Source organism: Jaculus jaculus, chromosome 2 (assembly GCF_020740685.1).
Source record: "Jaculus jaculus isolate mJacJac1 chromosome 2, mJacJac1.mat.Y.cur, whole genome shotgun sequence".
NCBI lineage: Eukaryota > Metazoa > Chordata > Mammalia > Rodentia > Dipodidae > Jaculus > Jaculus jaculus.
The window spans coordinates 44,692,150-44,708,775 of NC_059103.1; the positions used below are offsets into that span (position 1 = coordinate 44,692,150).

The window sequence follows — 16,626 nt, forward strand, 5'->3', positions numbered from 1 at the left end:
TTCACCAGCATTTTCTTTTTTTAATATATTTATTTGAGAGCGACAGACAGACAGAGAAAGGCAGATAGAGAGAGAGAGAATGGGCATGCCAAGGCCTCCAGCCACTGCAAATGAACTCCAGATGCATGCTCTACCTTGTGCACCTGGTTTATGTGGGTCATGGGGACTTGAGCCTCGAACTGGAGTCCTCAGGCTTCACAGGCAAGTGCTTAACTGCTCAGCCATCTTTCCAGCCTTCACCAGTATTTTCTACACACACTATATTTAACACACTCACCGTGGTTGTCCGTGCATTGAAAATGGTACAGAAGCCTGTTCATCTTACATCTGCTGCCTGATTGCTTGAGATACACCTGGCTTCACACTTTCCTCTTTGTCCATTGGTAGGGTGTCTGTGCAGACCAAGTGAGAGTTTACGGCCACCATCGCTACCAGAGAGTGGAGATGAATGAAAACGCACTGGCAGAACTAAAGAAGCTTTTTGATGCCAAGTCTGAGCACCTTCACCAGAGCCTGGCCCTTCATTCTTACACTTCTGTGCTCTCAAGGTTGCAAGTGGAGTCGTACATCTATGCATTGCTCGATAACTCAGCTGTCCTGAGACCTTTAGCCATTCATCAGCCTGACCAAGGTGTGTAAGTAGTGAAGGGCTCCTTCCTATGTGCTCGAGTGGGAACAGAATTGAGGATACCAGTTGGTCTTGTATGAGTGATTGTGATTTTTCCTTGCTCCCTTCCCACCATTGTAGGATTGAGAACTGTCTTAATGGCATGATTGGATTAGCCAGCTTTCCCTTCTTTCCCTCCCACCCAAGTGTCATTTCTCCTTCTGTAGAATGTCAAAAAGCTGACTTTCTTTTGTTTTTTCAAGGTAGGGTCTTATTCTACCCCAGGCTGACCTGAAATTTACTACATAGTCTCAGGGTGCCTTGAACTCATGGCAGTCTTCCTACCTCTGCCTCCTGAGTGCTGGGAGTAAAGGCGTGTGCTACCACGTCTGGCTGATTTTCATTTTAATTAATTAATTAATTTGTTTGTTTGTTTTGTTTTTCAAGGTAAGGTCTTACTCTAGCCCAGGCTGACCTGGAATTCACTTCATAGTCTCAGGGTGGCTTCAAATTCACAGTGATCCTCCTACCTCTGCCTCCTGAGTGCTTGGATTAAAAGCATGCACTACCTTTATTTATTTTAGAGAGAGAGAGAGAGAAAGAATGGGCATGGCAGTGTCTCCAGCCGTTGTGAACAAACTCCAGATGCATGCACCATCTTATGCATCTGGCTTACATGGGTACTGGGTCCTTAGGCTTTGCAGGCAAGTGCCTTAACCACTAAGCCATCTTTCCAGTCCCTAAAAGCTGATTTTCTGTTGCTGTTTTACTTGATGTGTTTTGTACCAAGTGCAGTTGATGGTGTTTGGTAATAAAATAAGTCATTAGGCTGAGATGGCTCAGTGGCTAGGCTCTTGCCTGCAAAGCCTAATGACTTGAGTTTGATGCCCCAGCACCTATGTAAAGCCAAATGCATAGATGGTGCATGCATCTGGGGCTTGTTTGCAGCAACTAAAGGCCCTGGCATGCTCATTCTCTCTCTCTCTCTCTCTGTGTCTCCTCTCTCTCTCTCTCTCTGTTTGCAAATAAATAAATAAAAATATTAAATTAAAAAATAAATCAGTCATCCAGTACTTTTTCCACCCTGTTTCTCTCTTGCACTTTATTTTTGCTTATCCAGTTTTTTGGACCGCTTTCTTAATTTTTTTTTTTTTTTTTTGAGGAAGAGTCTCACTGTAAACCAGGCTGACCTGAAGCTCATTCATTCTCTAGTCTCAGGCTGGCCTTGAACTCATAGCGATCCTCCTTCTTGTATCTCCTTAGTGCTGAGATTAAAGGTGTGTGCCACCACACCCAGCTTCTCATCCCCCTTTTTTGGAAGTTTTTTTTTTTTTTAATTTAGTATTTACTTACTTATGAGAGAGAGGAAGTGTGTGTATGTGGGGGGTGGATGGGTACATCAGAGCCTCTTGCTACTGCAAATGTCCATATGCATGTGCCACTTGTGCTTCTGGCTTTGTATGGGTACTGGGGGATTAGGACCTGGGCTACCAGGCTTTGCAAGCAAGCACCTTTAACCACTGAGCAATTTTCCCAGCCCCCTCACTTTTTTTTTTTTTTTTTCAAAGCTGGGAAGAGGCCAGTGATCTGTTGGTTTTCTTTTTCTTTTTCCTTTCTTTTTTTTTGAACTGGGGTCTCACTCTGGCCCAGGCTGACCTGAAATTCACTATGTAGTCTTAGGGTAGCCTCAAATTCATGGCAATTCTCCTACCTCTGCCTCCTGAGTGCTAGGATTAAAGGCATGTACCACCACACTGGCTGTTTTTTTCTTTTAAAACATATTTATTTATTTATTTATGAGAAAGGGGGGGCCAGATGGAGAGAAAGAGAGAATGGGTGAGCCAGGGCCTTTAGCTACTGCAAACAAACTCCAGACGTATGTGCACCCTTGTGCATCTGGCTTACATGGGTCCTGGGAGTTGATCTTGGGTCCTTAGGCTTCGCAGGCAAACGCCTTAACTGCTAAGCCATTTCACCAGCCCCAGTTTTCTTTTCCTTATATATTTGATCTATTGATCAATCGATCGATCTATCTAATCTAATCTAATCTAATCTAATCTAATCTAATCTAATCTATTGTCTGTCTATCCATCTATCTATCATCTATCTATCTATCTCTATCTATCTATCTATCTATCTATCTATCTATCTATCTATCTATCTGTCTGTCTGTCTGTCTGTCTGTCTGTCTGTCTGTCCGCGTGCATACCTACCTACCTACCTACCTACCTATCTGAGAGAGAGAAAGAAAGTGAGAATCAGCACACCAGGGCCTCTAGTTATTTGCAAATGAACTCCAGATGCATGTGCCCCTTGTGCATCTGGCTTATGTGGGTTGTGGGGATTCGAACCTGGGATCTTTGGCTTTGCAGGGAAGCACCTTAATGACTAATTCATCTCTTCAGATTGGTTTTCTTTTAATTTTTTTTTTTTTTGTTTATTCTTATTTATTTGAGAGCGATAGAGAAAGAGGCAGAGAGAACGAGAGAATGGATGCACCAGGGCTTCCAGCCACTGCATACACATTCCAGATGTGTGCATCTTTTGTGCATCAGGCTAACGTGGGTCCTGGGGAACCGAGCCTCGAACCGGGGTCCTTAGGCTTCACAAGCAAGCGCTTAACCGCTAAGCCATCTTTCCAGCCCTTTTACTTTTTGAGGCAGTGTTTCACTGTGTAGGCCAGGCTGGTTGTAAATTGTAGCTGAGACTATAGGTGTGTTCCCCTGTGCCAAGACTGTTTTTATTCAAATAAAAATAATAAATCATGAATCATTCATTTTCTCTTGCTTTTGAATACATATCTGTTTAATAGATTCCAGTTTTTTGTTGTGCCAGTAATTAAACTCAGGACCTTATGCATGCTAGTCAGGGCTCTACCCATGAATTGCACACCCAGCCTGAAGTTCAGATACCTTTTTTTTTTTGATGTCTTTTATTTTTTTTTGATTGAGAACTTTAATATATGAACATATTGCAAATTGGTCATATTCCCATGGGGTTATGCTCTTATGCTCTGTCTCCCCTGCCCCATTACACTAAGGGCTTTCCTCAGTTGGGTCATGAATGTACCAGTCAGTCTCTGTTGAGTAGACAATGCCTGGGAATACATCTTCCCACCCTGTAGTTCCGCCCCCCCACCCCCCGAGGTAGGGTCTCACTCTAGTCCAGGCTGACCTGGAATTCACTATGGAGTCTCAGGGTGGCCTTGAATTCATGGCCATCCTCCTACCTCTGCCTCCTGAGTGCTGGGATTAAAGGCGTGTGCCACCACGCCTGCTTGTGGTTATTTTTATTTTTTAAATTTGTTTATTTGTGTGCATGTGCACGCATGCATGTGTATGGGCTTGGCAGGGTCTCTTGCCATTGCAAATGAATGCAGGTACTTGTGCCACTTTTTTTTTTTTTTTTTGGTTTTTCGAGGTAGGGTCTCACTCTGGTCCAGGCTGACCTGGAATTAACTCTGAAGTCTCAGGGTGGCCTTGAACTCACGGCGATCCTCCTACCTCTGCCTCCCGAGTGCTGGGATTAAAGGCATGCGCCACCACGCCCGGCTTTGTGCCACTTTTTGTGTATAGCTTACATGGGTGGCTTGGGAATTGAACCCAAGCCAGCAGACTTTGCAAGGAAGTGTATTTAACTACTGAGCCATCTTCCCAAGCCCTGGTTGTTTATTTTTGAGAGAGAGTCTCATGTAGCTCAGGTCTTGAATTACTGATCTTCTGCCTCCACCTTCCAAGTGCTGGGATTATGGGCAAGTGCCACTACACCAGGCTTATGTAGTGTTGGGAATGACACCCAGGTCTTGTGTGTGCTAGGCCAGTGCTCTGGAAACTGTCCCACCGCAGCCCATGTTCAGATAGCATATTGGAATTTATCTCTCTCTCTCTCTCTTTTTTTGTTTGTGTATGTGTGTGAGGTGGGTAGGGTTTATTTTGGCTTACAGTTAAGGGGATATTGTCCATCATGATGAGGAAGGCATGGTGGCAGAAGTATGAGCTGACTGGTTAGTGTGTATCTTCAGTCAGGAAGCAGAAGGACAGGAAATGGGCTGGACTACAAAACCTAAAGGCCCCACCCCTTTCGTCTATTGAGGCTTCACTTCATAAAGGTTTCACCAGCTAAGGACCAAGAGTTTCAGATACATGAGCATTTGGGGAAATACTCAGATTTAAACCATAATAACCTGGTTCCAGCTCTGGCTCTGGCCATCTCTTAAATGTAAAAAATACTCTAACTTCAGAAGTCCCTATTGTCCTCACGCTACTGAAAGTCCAAAATCTCTTCTGAGACTTAAGGCCATCTCTTACCTGTGAACCTATGTAATATCTTTTTAAAAAATATATGTATATTTTTATTGACAACTTCTATATTTACAGATAACAAACTATGGTATTTCCCTCCCCTTTCCCAGTTTCCCTTCATAACTCTGCTGTCTGTCATATCCCCTCCCTCTCTCCATTAGTCTCTGTTTTAATTTGATGTCGTCATCTTTTTCTCCTATTATGAGGGTCTTGTGTGGGTATTGCTAGGCACTGTAAGGTCTTGGATATCGAGGCCAAATTCTGCCTGGACAGTTGTATGTAAGGAGTGGTACCCTTCCTTTGGCTCTTACATTCTTTCTGCCACTTCTGCAATGGACCCTGAGCCTTGGAGGGTGTGAGATGTTTCAGTGCTGGACACTCCTCTGTCCCTTCTTCTCAGAACTGTGTTGCCTTTTGGGTCATCCCAGTGGTCATTGCCATCTGAAAAGAGAAGCTTCTCTAACCAAAAGTGAGAGTAGCATTAATATATGAGTTTGAGTAGGAGTGCTATAGCTTGCTCATATGGCAGATCTATCTTTAGCTGTCTCAAGAACCTCCATACTGATTTCCACAATGGCTGTACAAGATTACATTCCTACCAACAGTGCAGAAGGGTTCCCCTTTTACCACATCCTCGCCAACATTTATTGTCATTTCTTTTCGTGATTTTAACCATTCTGATGGGAGTGAGATGGAATCTCAAGGTAGTTTTAATTTGCATTTCCCTGATGGATAAGTATGTAGAATACTTTTTTAGATGGTTATATGCCATCTGTATTTCTTCTGGTGAGAACTCTATCTAGTTCCATAGCCCATTTTTTGATTCGGTTGTTTGATTTCTTATTGTTTTGTTTTCCGAGATTTTTGTATATTATGGATATTAATCCTCTGTCAGATGTTTAGCTGGCAAAGATTGTCTTCCATTCTGTAGGTTGTCTCTTTGCTCTATTCACAGTGTCCTTTGCTGTACAAAAGCTTTGTAATTTCATGAGCTCTCAGTAGTTGATTAGTGGTTTTATTTTCTGAGCAATTGAAAGTCATTACCTATGCCAATATGTTGAAGGGTTTCCCCTACCTTGTCCTCTAGCAATTTTAGAGTTTTAGGTCTGATATTAAGGTCTCTGATCCACTTGGATTTGATACTTGTACATGGAGAAAGACAAGGATATATTTTCATCTCTCTACATATAGATATTCAGTTTTCCCAGCACCACTCGTTGAAGAGGCTATCTTTTCTCCGATGAATATTTTTGGCATTTTTGTCAAAAATCAGATGGATGTAGCTGCCTGGATTAACATTTGGATCCTCTATTCTGTTTCATTGATCTACATGTCTGCCTTTGTGACAATACCATGCTGTTTTTATTACTGTGGCTTTGTAATATAGCTTAAAATTGGGTATGGTGATATCATCGGCCTTATTTTTTTTTTTTCACTCAATACAACTTTATTGTTTTAATAGAACTATAACTCATTAACTGCTGTACTGCATAGAATACTGTTGCATTGTACAGGAACGTGCGTTTTTTTCAGCGGCAACTAAATATATTAGCAATCTAGTCAGCATCAACAAACCGATTCAGTTCAGATGACATTTTTCTATGCAGAGAGAACACCATGATGGTTTACTTCAATACTTCACACAAACGGCACAAATTAGTGTTTCATATGTAATTATAGCCCTATGTTAAAACACTTACTGGAGTTAGGATTATTTTCTAGGTAAAAATACAAAATATTTAAATCTCAGTCAAAGGCATGTTACTAAGGCAGAATTCCGTGCAGATACAGAAGCTTGTACTCCTCCTGGCACAGCAGAGGAGACGGAGCAGCAGACAGTCTGGAGCACATCAGCGATGAATGCCAACCGCAGGGCATAGCAGCACAGCATGACGCGACGCGACACGACACGGAGGCAGCTGCTGACCTCGTGTTAAAGATGCAGCAGACAGCACTTCCGACGCGTATTTCAGGGTTACATTCGCTTTCTACTTAGTCAAAAAAGAATCCACGAAATTACACCAAATGAAATGAGAACTAAATTTCTAACAATTTAAACAAACTTCAACAGGATCACAGTTTGGAAACTTGTCAGCTATAAAACAGCTTGAATCTTACACACACATGCATGCACGCATGTGTGCATATGCCACACACACGCACACACACACACAAATCTTAGATCATCAGCCTTATTTTTGTTGCTCAAAATTGTTTTGGCTATTGGAGGTTTTTTGTGCTTCCAAATAAATTTTGGGACTTTTTTTTTTTTCTATTCCTGTGAAGAATGCCATTGGAATTTTAATGGGGATTGCATTAAATATGTAGATGGCTTTTGGTAAGATTGACATTTTCACAATATTGATTCTTCCAATCGAAGAACATGGAATATTCCATTTCCATTTCCTTGGGTCTTCTGCAATTTATTGCTTGAGTGTTTTAAAGTTCTCTTTGTAGAGCTCCTTCATTTCCTTAGTTAAGTTTATTCCAAGGTACTTTATTTTCTTTTTGAGGCAATTGTGAATGGGAGAGATTCCCTGATTTCATTCTCCACATATTTGTTGTTAGTATAAAGGAAAACTCCTGATTTCTGTGTATTTATTTTGTATCCTGCTATGTTGCTAAAAGTGTTTTATCAGCTCTAACAGTTTGCTGGTAGAGTTTTTAGGGTCTTTTATGTATAGAATCTTGTCATCTGCAAATAGTGATAATTTGATCTCTTCCTTTCCAATTTGTATCCACTTTATGCATGCCTCTTGCCTTATTGCTGTAGCTAAGACTTCCAGTCATATATTAAATTAAAGTGGGGACAGTGGACACCCTTGTTTTGTTCCTGAATTTAGTGGAAAAGCTTCTAGTTTTTCATCATTTAATATTATGTTGGCTGTAGGTTTGTCATAAATAACCTTTATTATGTTGAGATATGTTCCTTCTGTTCCCAGTTTCTGTAATACTTTTACCATGAAAGGATGTTGGATTTTGTTGAATGCCTTTTATGCATCTATTGAGTTGGTCATGTGATTTTTGTCCTTCAGACCATTTATATGATGTATTACATTTATTGATTTGCGTATGTCGAGCCATCCCTGTATCTGTGGGATAAAGCCAACTTTTTGATATATTCTTGTATTCTGTTTGCCAATATTTTGTTCAGAATTTTTGCATCTATGTTGATGAGAGAGATTGGTGTATAATTTTCTTCTTTTGTTCTGTGATGGGTGATGCTGGCTTCATAGAAGGAGTTCGGTAGAATTCCTTCCTTTTCTATTTTATGGAAAAGTTTGAGAAGCATTGGTGTTAGTTCTTCCATGAAGGTCTGGTAAAATTTGCCAGTGAATCTACCTGGGCCTGGGCTTTTTTTAGTTGGGAGACTTTTTATAACTGCTTGGATCTCTGTACTTGTTAAGGTCTATTTAAATGGTTTATCTCATCTTGATTTAATTTTGATAGGCCATATGAATCAAGGATTTTCAAACTTAGAGGCACATATAGTTGTCTGAATTTCTTTGGTATCTGTTGTGATGGTGCCTTTTTCATCTCTAATTTTATTAATTTTTATCTCTTCTCTGTTTCTTCTAATCAAATTTGCTAAGCATTTATTAATCTAGTGTATTCTTTCAAAGAACCAACTCTTTGTTTTGTTGATTCTTTGGATTTTTATTTTTGGTTTCTATTTCATTAATTTCTGCCCTAATCTTTATGATTTCTTCTCATCTACTGATTTTTGGTTTGCCTTGTTGTTCTTTTTCCAAGGCCTTAAGGCGGAGCATTAAATTGTTTATTTGTGAACTCTCTAATATCTTAATATAGGCACTTAGAGCTATAAATTTCCCTCATAGGACTGCCTTCATTGTGTCCTAGAGGTTTTGGTATATTGTATTGTCATCATCATTTGATTCTATGAATTCTTTTCCTTTTTGATTTCTTCAATGACCCATTGATCATTCAATAGTGTCCTGTTTAGTCTCCATGAATTTCTGTATGCTCTGTCGATTTTCTTGTTGCTGATTTGCAGTTTAATCCCATTGTGGTGAGATAATGTACAAGGGATTATTTCAGTTTTCCTATATTTGTAGAGATTTGCTTTGTGCCCTAATATATGTACTATTTTAGAGAATGTTCTGTGTGCTGCTGACAAAAATGTATATCCTGCAGCATTTGGATGGAATGTTCTGTAGATATGTGTTAGGTCCATTTGTTCCATGACATCATTTAATTTAGACGTCTCTCTTGTTTATTTTTTTGTGGGGATGACCTGTCAGTTAATGAGAGTGGGGTATTGAAGTCTCCCATTACAATTACTTTTGATGTTATCTGTGATCTTAAGTCTAACAGTGTTTGTTTGATGAAACTAGGAGCCCCCATGTTAGGTGCATATATGTTTAGGATTGTAATGTCCTCCTGCTGGAGTGTTCCTTTAATCAGTATAAAATGCCCTTCTTTATCTTTCCTCTCTAATGTTGGTTTGAAGTCTATTCTGTCAGATATTAGGATAGCAACTCCTGCTTGTTTCCTAGGCCCCTTTGTTTGAAATATAGTTTTCCATCATTTCACCCTAAGGCTGTATCTATCTTTTATTGAGAGATGAGTTTCCTGAAGGCAACAAATGGCAGGATCCTGCCTTTTAATCCAGTCTGCAAGCCTGGATCTTTTGGATGGTGCATTGAGGCCATTAATATTAAGAGTTATTATTGAAAGGTATACATTTATTCTCGCCATTCTTCTTATTTTGCAGTGTTTCCTGTTTTCCCTTTACTCATTTGTTTTAACTGCTATTTGAGTATGGTTCATTTTTTCTTATTTCCTCCTGTGTGTGTTTTTCTTTCTCTTTGGCATTAAGTATTCCTTCAAGTATTTTCTGTAGAGCTGGTTTTATTATCCTTTAGCCTGTTTTTGTTGTGGAATGTCTTTATTTCTCTAGCAGTTTGGATAGATAGCTTTGTAGGATAAAGTAATCTTGGTTGACAGTTGTTATCTTTCAGAACTTGGAATACATCATTCCAAGCCCTTTTGGCTTTTAAAGTTTGTGTTGAGTAATCTGCAGTTATGCTGATGGGCTTGCCTTTGTAGGTGACTTGCTTCTTTTCTCTTAACTGCTTCCATTATATTTTCTTTGGTTTGTGTGTTTAGTAGTTTAATTATAACATGGCAAGGAGAGGTTCTTTCCAGATTTTGTCTGTTTGGTGTTCTAAAAGCTTCTTGTATCTACACTGGCATTTCTTTCCCAATTTGGAGAAAATTTTCTCCTATGATTTTGTTGAAAACACCTGCTAAGCCTCTGGATTAAAATTCTTCTCCTTCTGTTATACCCTGAATTATTATGTTTGATCTTTTCATAGTGTCCCGGATATCTTGAAATTCCCATTCATCCCTTGCTATTAGCTTGTCTTTCTCTTTGTTGGACTGTATTAGATCTGCCACCTGGTCTTTTAGCTTAGATATTCTGTTCTCTCCTTCATCCATTTTACTGGTAAGACTTTCCACAGAGTATTTTATTTCATTTGACTGTATTCCCCAGAGCCAGGATTTCAGCGTGGTTTTTCTTCAGTATTTCTATTTCCTTACTCATGTCTTATAATGACCACTTTATTTCATTAAGCTGGTTTCCTGTGTTCTCTTTCAGAAGTTTGTGTTCTTCTTTAATTACTTTGTTTTCTTCTTTGATTCTCTTCATTTCCTCTCTGGTTTCTTTGAGTATAGATAGTATCATTTTCTTGAAATCTTTGTCAGGTATTTCATCTAAAACAGTCTCGTTGGTGACCATTTCAGATGGAATTATAGTTTTTGGTGGGATTGTATTGTCTTGATTCTTTGAGTTTCTTGTATTATATTGTAGCGACTTTTGCATCCTGAATTGATTTGATGCTTGGGTTTTCTACTTATCTGCAGTGTTGCCTGTGAAGCCTAAGGACCCCGGTTCCAGGCTCGATTCCCCAGGACCCACGTTAGCCAGATGCACAAGGGGGCACACGTGTTTGGAGTTCGTTAGCAGTGGCTGGAAGCCTTGGTGCGCCCATATTCTCTCTCTCTGTCTCTTTCTCTCTTTGTCACACTCCAATAAATAAATAAAAATGAACAAAAAAAAAATTAAAAAAACAAACATATAGTCATATAAAGCCAAAATCCTTAAGGGTGTGTGTTGTTCTACACACTTAATCTTGTCAGCTGGGAGGTAGAGGTTTCTGTTCTGAATTGGGTTCCAGGTCAACCTGCCCCCAATAATGACAGAAGCAAAAAACAAAGGCCCTATATGCATGAAAGCACCAAAGGCAACAACATTCAACCCCCAAATACAGGTTATTTGAAAATGATAAAGCCAACCAAGAATATATACCCCATAGCCTGCCCTGACAAGGAAAGAGAGATTAGCTCTTGCAGGACTGTGTACCTGGTCCTCTCCTCTCCTCTCCTCTCCTCTCCTCTCCTCTCCTCTCCTCTCCTCTCCTCTCCTCTCCTCTCCTCTCCTCTCCTCTCCTCTCCTCTCCTCTCCTCTCCTCTCCTCTCTTCTCTCTTCTCTCTTTTCTCTTTTCTTCTTTTTTTGTCAGTTAGCCTCCTTACCTTTTGGGGTGCCTTCCGATCTCACCAATGCTGAGTGTCTGCCTGGATGCCTCTGTGTTGTGCTGTGCAGCTGTACCTGTGATAAGCTCTGTTGGCTGCGCTGCCAATGGGGGTGAATGCTGGAGGTTCGTGATTCTGATGGTGGGTGATGGGAGAGTTCAGACTTCTGGAGTTCTTATGTCTTTCAGTAGCTCTTTGAGTTGATCTCAGCTGTCTTTCCTTCAGATTTCTAAACAGGAAGGCTGATGGAGTTGAGAAATATGTTGCTTGGTCTCTATTGCTGCCGCCGCCTGGTGTGCCAGGCGGGACTGCGCCGGGCAGGCGTGTGAGTCATGGGCTGTGGTCCCCTCAGTGGGACTCTGGCCGTTTTCCTCCTTTCTGGTGGATCTTGGTCTCTCCAACTTCTCCAGTGTGTCTAAGAATAACCTATACTCCTTTACTTTTCAGAAGAATGTATTTTGCTAGGGTTTTGCTTAAATCTCTCCCTAGGTTGGTTTGGCGTGGCTCCTGAGCCGCCATCTTACCTGGAAGTCCATCTGTATAATATCTTAAAACCAAGTGTACTTCCAACATACAGTGTCACAGAGTAAACATCACTATTGAAAAGGGAAAATGGAGGCATAGTAAGAAACGATAAGACCAAAGGAAGACCAAAATCCAGAAGGATAAACACCAAGTTCTGAAACTTCATATCCTAGCATTTGGATCTCATGGTGGAATCATGTGCCTCCATCATCTTGCCTGTAGGACACATCTTCTGATATGGACTGTGTCCACTCTAGGCCTGCAGCTTTCCTCAGTGGACGTCCCATGAGCTGGCATCACCATCATTCTGGGGTCTCCATTGAAATTTAGGCTCCACACAAACACCTCTCCTTGCAGGGAATTTTGATTTCTACACATTGTCTGGCCTCAGCACACTTTAGGAACCTTGATGTAAGAGTCCATGACCCCCCCCTTCCATCTTTCATGCCTGCAGAACTGGTACTATGTGGCCTGTGTGGACAGTACTGCCAAGTTCTGCTGCCACCTCCCATCGTAGGTGTAGTGGCCTTGGTGTGCCTTGGTTAGCTCGAGGTGAGAAAACACTTTTCTAGGCAGTTGCTTACCAGCAAATAATCCCTTCAGTGACTTTTTTAATGCACACTCCTGCCCCCAGGGTATCTTTCCCAGTGTCTCCGTGCAGAGCAAGAGGTTCCTATTTAACAATTACAGCTGCTTTCTCAGTACAGGCTTGTCTGCAACTTTGCCTTTCCTGGCTAAACTGCCTGTTTTTCATATCTGCTCCACTTGCTGTCTCTCACAGGAGACTTGGATCAGAGCAGTGAGCAGAGCCATGACATACACAGCCTGAATGCTGTCCTGTCTTGAGATTTCCTCTGCCACAGAAGTTAGTTCATTATTTTTGAATTCAGCCATAAATAGAGAGAAGCCAATGTTTTTGCCAGAACATAACACAAATGGCCTCCATCCCAGTTCCTGATAGATTCTTTGTTTCCCTCTAAAACCTCATGAGTTGGGCCTCCACTATGCTTGTTTCTTTCAACATTCTGATATTCTGATCTCCCACCAGAATGGCCCATTAATCTTCGTTTATATCACTCTAGGACTTGTCCAGCTCCCAGTTCCAAATGCTTCTACATGTTGCAGCAAACTACTTGTAAAGGCCTTAGGACCACATGGTCACGTTTATCACAGCATCAGCCCTGCTCCTTGGTACCAGTTTTCTATATTTTTACTTTTCTCGTTGCTGTGACTGAATACATGACAAGAAACAATTTAAGGGAACTGAGGAGGTGGTGTAGTGGTTAAAAGTGCTTGCTATGCAAGCCTGGTGACTGGGGTTCAGATCCCTAGTACCCATGTTAAGTTGGATGCAAGAGTGGTACATGTATCTGTAGTTGCAGTGGTAGTGGGAGGCAGTCAGGAGAATCCTGAAGCTCTTGAGGCAGTTAGTCTGACCTTCTAGTGGCAAAGCAACAAGAAGAGGGATTGTCACAAGCAAGGTGGAAGGAGATGACTGACACCCCAAGTTTGTCCTTGGACCTTCACATGGTGCCATGGCATGCACATACCCATACATGCACACACATGTGTACACGCACATAAATAATTTTAAATAACCAACTTAACGAATGGTTCCCTTTGGCTCTCAGTTCCAGGGCATACTGTTCATGATGACAGGGAGGCATGGCAGCAGGAGTGTGAGATTATGCACATTAGTCCCTCAGTCCAGAAGCAGAGAGCCTCTCTTTGGGTTTATTCTTGTTATTTTTTCAAGGTAGGGTTTCACTCTAGCCCATGCTGACCTGGACTTCACTATGTAGTCTCAAGGTGGCCTTGAACTCACAACAATCCTCCTACCTTTGCCTCCTGAGTACCTGAGATTAAAGGCATGCCTCACCACCACATCCGGCTCTCTTTTTTGGGTCTTATCTGAGTTAAATGTTTTAAGTATGTTGGTTTGTTTGTATTAAGTGAAGATGTTAAAAAGTCTTCCTGTCTCTTCTGGGCACTCAATCCTTACTTTACTTTCTAGCTTCTAAGTTGACAGAGAGCATTCCCTCTGATCTGTGCCAGCTAAAGGAGTGCATTAGTGTCCTGTTCATGTTCACCAGGAGAGTGAATGAAGATACCCAGTTCCAGGACGACATTCTTCTTTGGCTGCAGAGACTGGTAAGCAGGCAGAAACAGACATATAGTCTTTTATTGCCTGGATAATTTAAGAATTATTTTTTACTTCATTGTATGTTTTTCTATCAGAAGCTCTTTTCTTAAAAATATTTAATTAATTAATTAATTTGACAGAGAGAGGCAGATAGAGAGAAAGAGAATGGGCACACCAGGGCCTCTAGTCACTGCAGATGAACAGATGCATGTGTCACCTTGTGCATCTGGTTTATGTGTGTACTAGGGAATCAACCCAGGTTCTCAGGTTTTGCAGGCAAGCGCTTCAATTGCTAAGCCATATCTCCAGCCCTATCTTTTTCTTCTCTCTCTTAAAAATATTATTTATTCATTTATTTATTTGAGAGAGAAAAAGTGTTGGGGAGAGAGAGGTGGGGGGAGACAGAGAATGGGCATGCCAGGGCCTCCAGCCACTGCAAATGAACTCCAGACATGTATATATACCTCCTTGTGCATCTGGTTTATGTGGGTGCTGGGCAATTGAACCAGGGTCCTTTGGTTTTGCAGGCAAGTGCCTTAACCGCTAAGCCATTCTTCCAGCCTCCCAGCCCTATTTTATATTTTTTATTATTTATTAAAAAATATTTATTTATTTATTTTTGAGGCAGAGTTTCACTCTGGCCCAGGCTGACCTAGAATTCAGTATGTAGTGTCAGGGTGGCCTTGAGGTCCTCCTACCTCTGCCTCCCGAGAGCTGGGATTAAAGGCGTGCACCACCATGCCTGGCTTATGTATTTATTTTTGAGAGGGTCTCACTCTAGCTCAGGCTGACCTGAAACTTACTCTGTAGTCCCAGGCTGGTCTCAAATTTACTGCAATCTTCCTGTTTCAGCTTCCTGAGTACTGTTTTGTTTTTTTGTTTTGTTTTGTTTTGTTTTGTTTTTTGGTTTTCGAGATAGGGTCTTACTCTAGCTCAGGCTGACCTGGAATTCACTATGTAATCTCAGGGTGGCCTTGAGCTTACTGAGATCCTCTTACCTCTGCCTCCTGAGTGCTGGTCTTAAAGGTGTGCACCACCACACCTGGCTCTAATAAATGTTTTGTGAAATGAGCTCTAGCTTTCAGATCAGACTTGTACTCAGGAAAAAATGGAAGTGTTGGACATATGCTAGCTTTGAAGATTAGATGTTTATGAGCTATCTGTTCTATACATTTTTATATATAATACTTTTTATCCTCTTATATTTGATGTTGAGCTTAGTCATACTTAAAATTTTTTTTTTCTGCCCTAGGTAGGGTTTCGTTCTAGCCCAGGCTGACCTGGAATTCATTATGAAATTTCAGGCTGGCCTTGAACTCAATAGTGATCCTTTTACTACTGCCTCGTAAGTGTTGAGATTAAAGGCATGTGCTACAACACACAGTTTAACTCTTTTTTTAAAGAAAGAAAACAGGGGTGCTGGGGAGATGGCTCAGTGATGCACAGTAGCACATGCATCTAGAGTTGTTTGCAGTGGTTGGAGGCCCTGGTGTGCCCATTCTTTCTCTCAATCTCTTCCTGCTTGCAAATAATAAATAAATAAATAAATAAATACATAAATAAAAGAAGGAGACAAAGAAAGGGGTTAGGATTTGGAAAATTTAGGAGCTCTGTTAGGTGTGTTACTCAGCATTGCTTGTTGGTTCTATTTTTCTTTCTTTTCTTTTTGTTTTGTGGGGGGGGGGGTCGTCAAGGCAGGGTCTCGCTCTAGCTCAGGCTGACCTGGAACTCACTATGTAGTCTCAGGGTGGCCTCAAACTCTCGGCAATCCTCCTACCACTGCCTCTAGAGTGTGGAATTAAAGGTGTGTGCCATCATGCCTGGATGGTTCTATTTTTCTGTGGGATTGCTTTGTGTGTTTTATTTTAGCTTTATACTATTCTGACGAGATGTTCCAAGCACACTCACTTAGATTTGAGAAACATACTAAGAATAGAACAAATGACTTACATCTTGTTTTTTTTGGGGGGGTGTTCTGAGGTAGAGTGTCCCTCTAGTCCAGACTAACCTATAATTCACTATATAGTCTCAGGCAGGTTTTGAACTCAACCTCACAGTGATTTCCTACCTTGGCTTCCTGAGTGCTGGGATTAAAAGCGTGTATCACCATGCTTGGGTTGACATGTCTTTTTACATGTGGTCAGGAGCATTAGTGATCTGTAATTTGTCAGAAAATTAAAAACTAGACATGTATAAGAACTACTTATGATGTTTTTATCCTAGTACTTATAGATAGGTCCATAGGCCTCTGGGATGGAAACTCAACCGCTTACCTCTGGGTACTCTTGAATGATTACTCATGCCTAGACATTGGGTCAGTGGTTGGACTAGGTAATTGTATAACTTCTTTGTTTTTTTGGTTTTTTGATGTAGGGTTTCACTCTAGCCCAGGCTGACCTGGAATTCACTGTGTAGTCTCAGGCTGGCCACGAACTCACAGTGATCCTCCTACCTCTGCCTCCCTAGTGTTGGGATTAAAGATGTGTGTCACT

General features: G+C 41.1%; 1 protein-coding gene across 4 annotated transcripts in view; it reads left to right on the forward strand.

The window, feature by feature from the left end:
• Epg5 (ectopic P-granules autophagy protein 5 homolog) overlaps positions 1-16,626 on the forward strand; it is a 131,242-nt gene that overhangs the window by 20,018 nt on the left and 94,598 nt on the right. For all 4 annotated transcript variants that reach the window (XM_045142858.1, XM_045142859.1, XM_004656818.2 and 1 more), the window contains exons 3-4: positions 388-631; positions 14,006-14,142. In XM_045142858.1, coding sequence (XP_044998793.1) covers positions 388-631; positions 14,006-14,142 — 381 coding nt within the window. The remainder of the gene's footprint in view (positions 1-387; positions 632-14,005; positions 14,143-16,626) is intronic.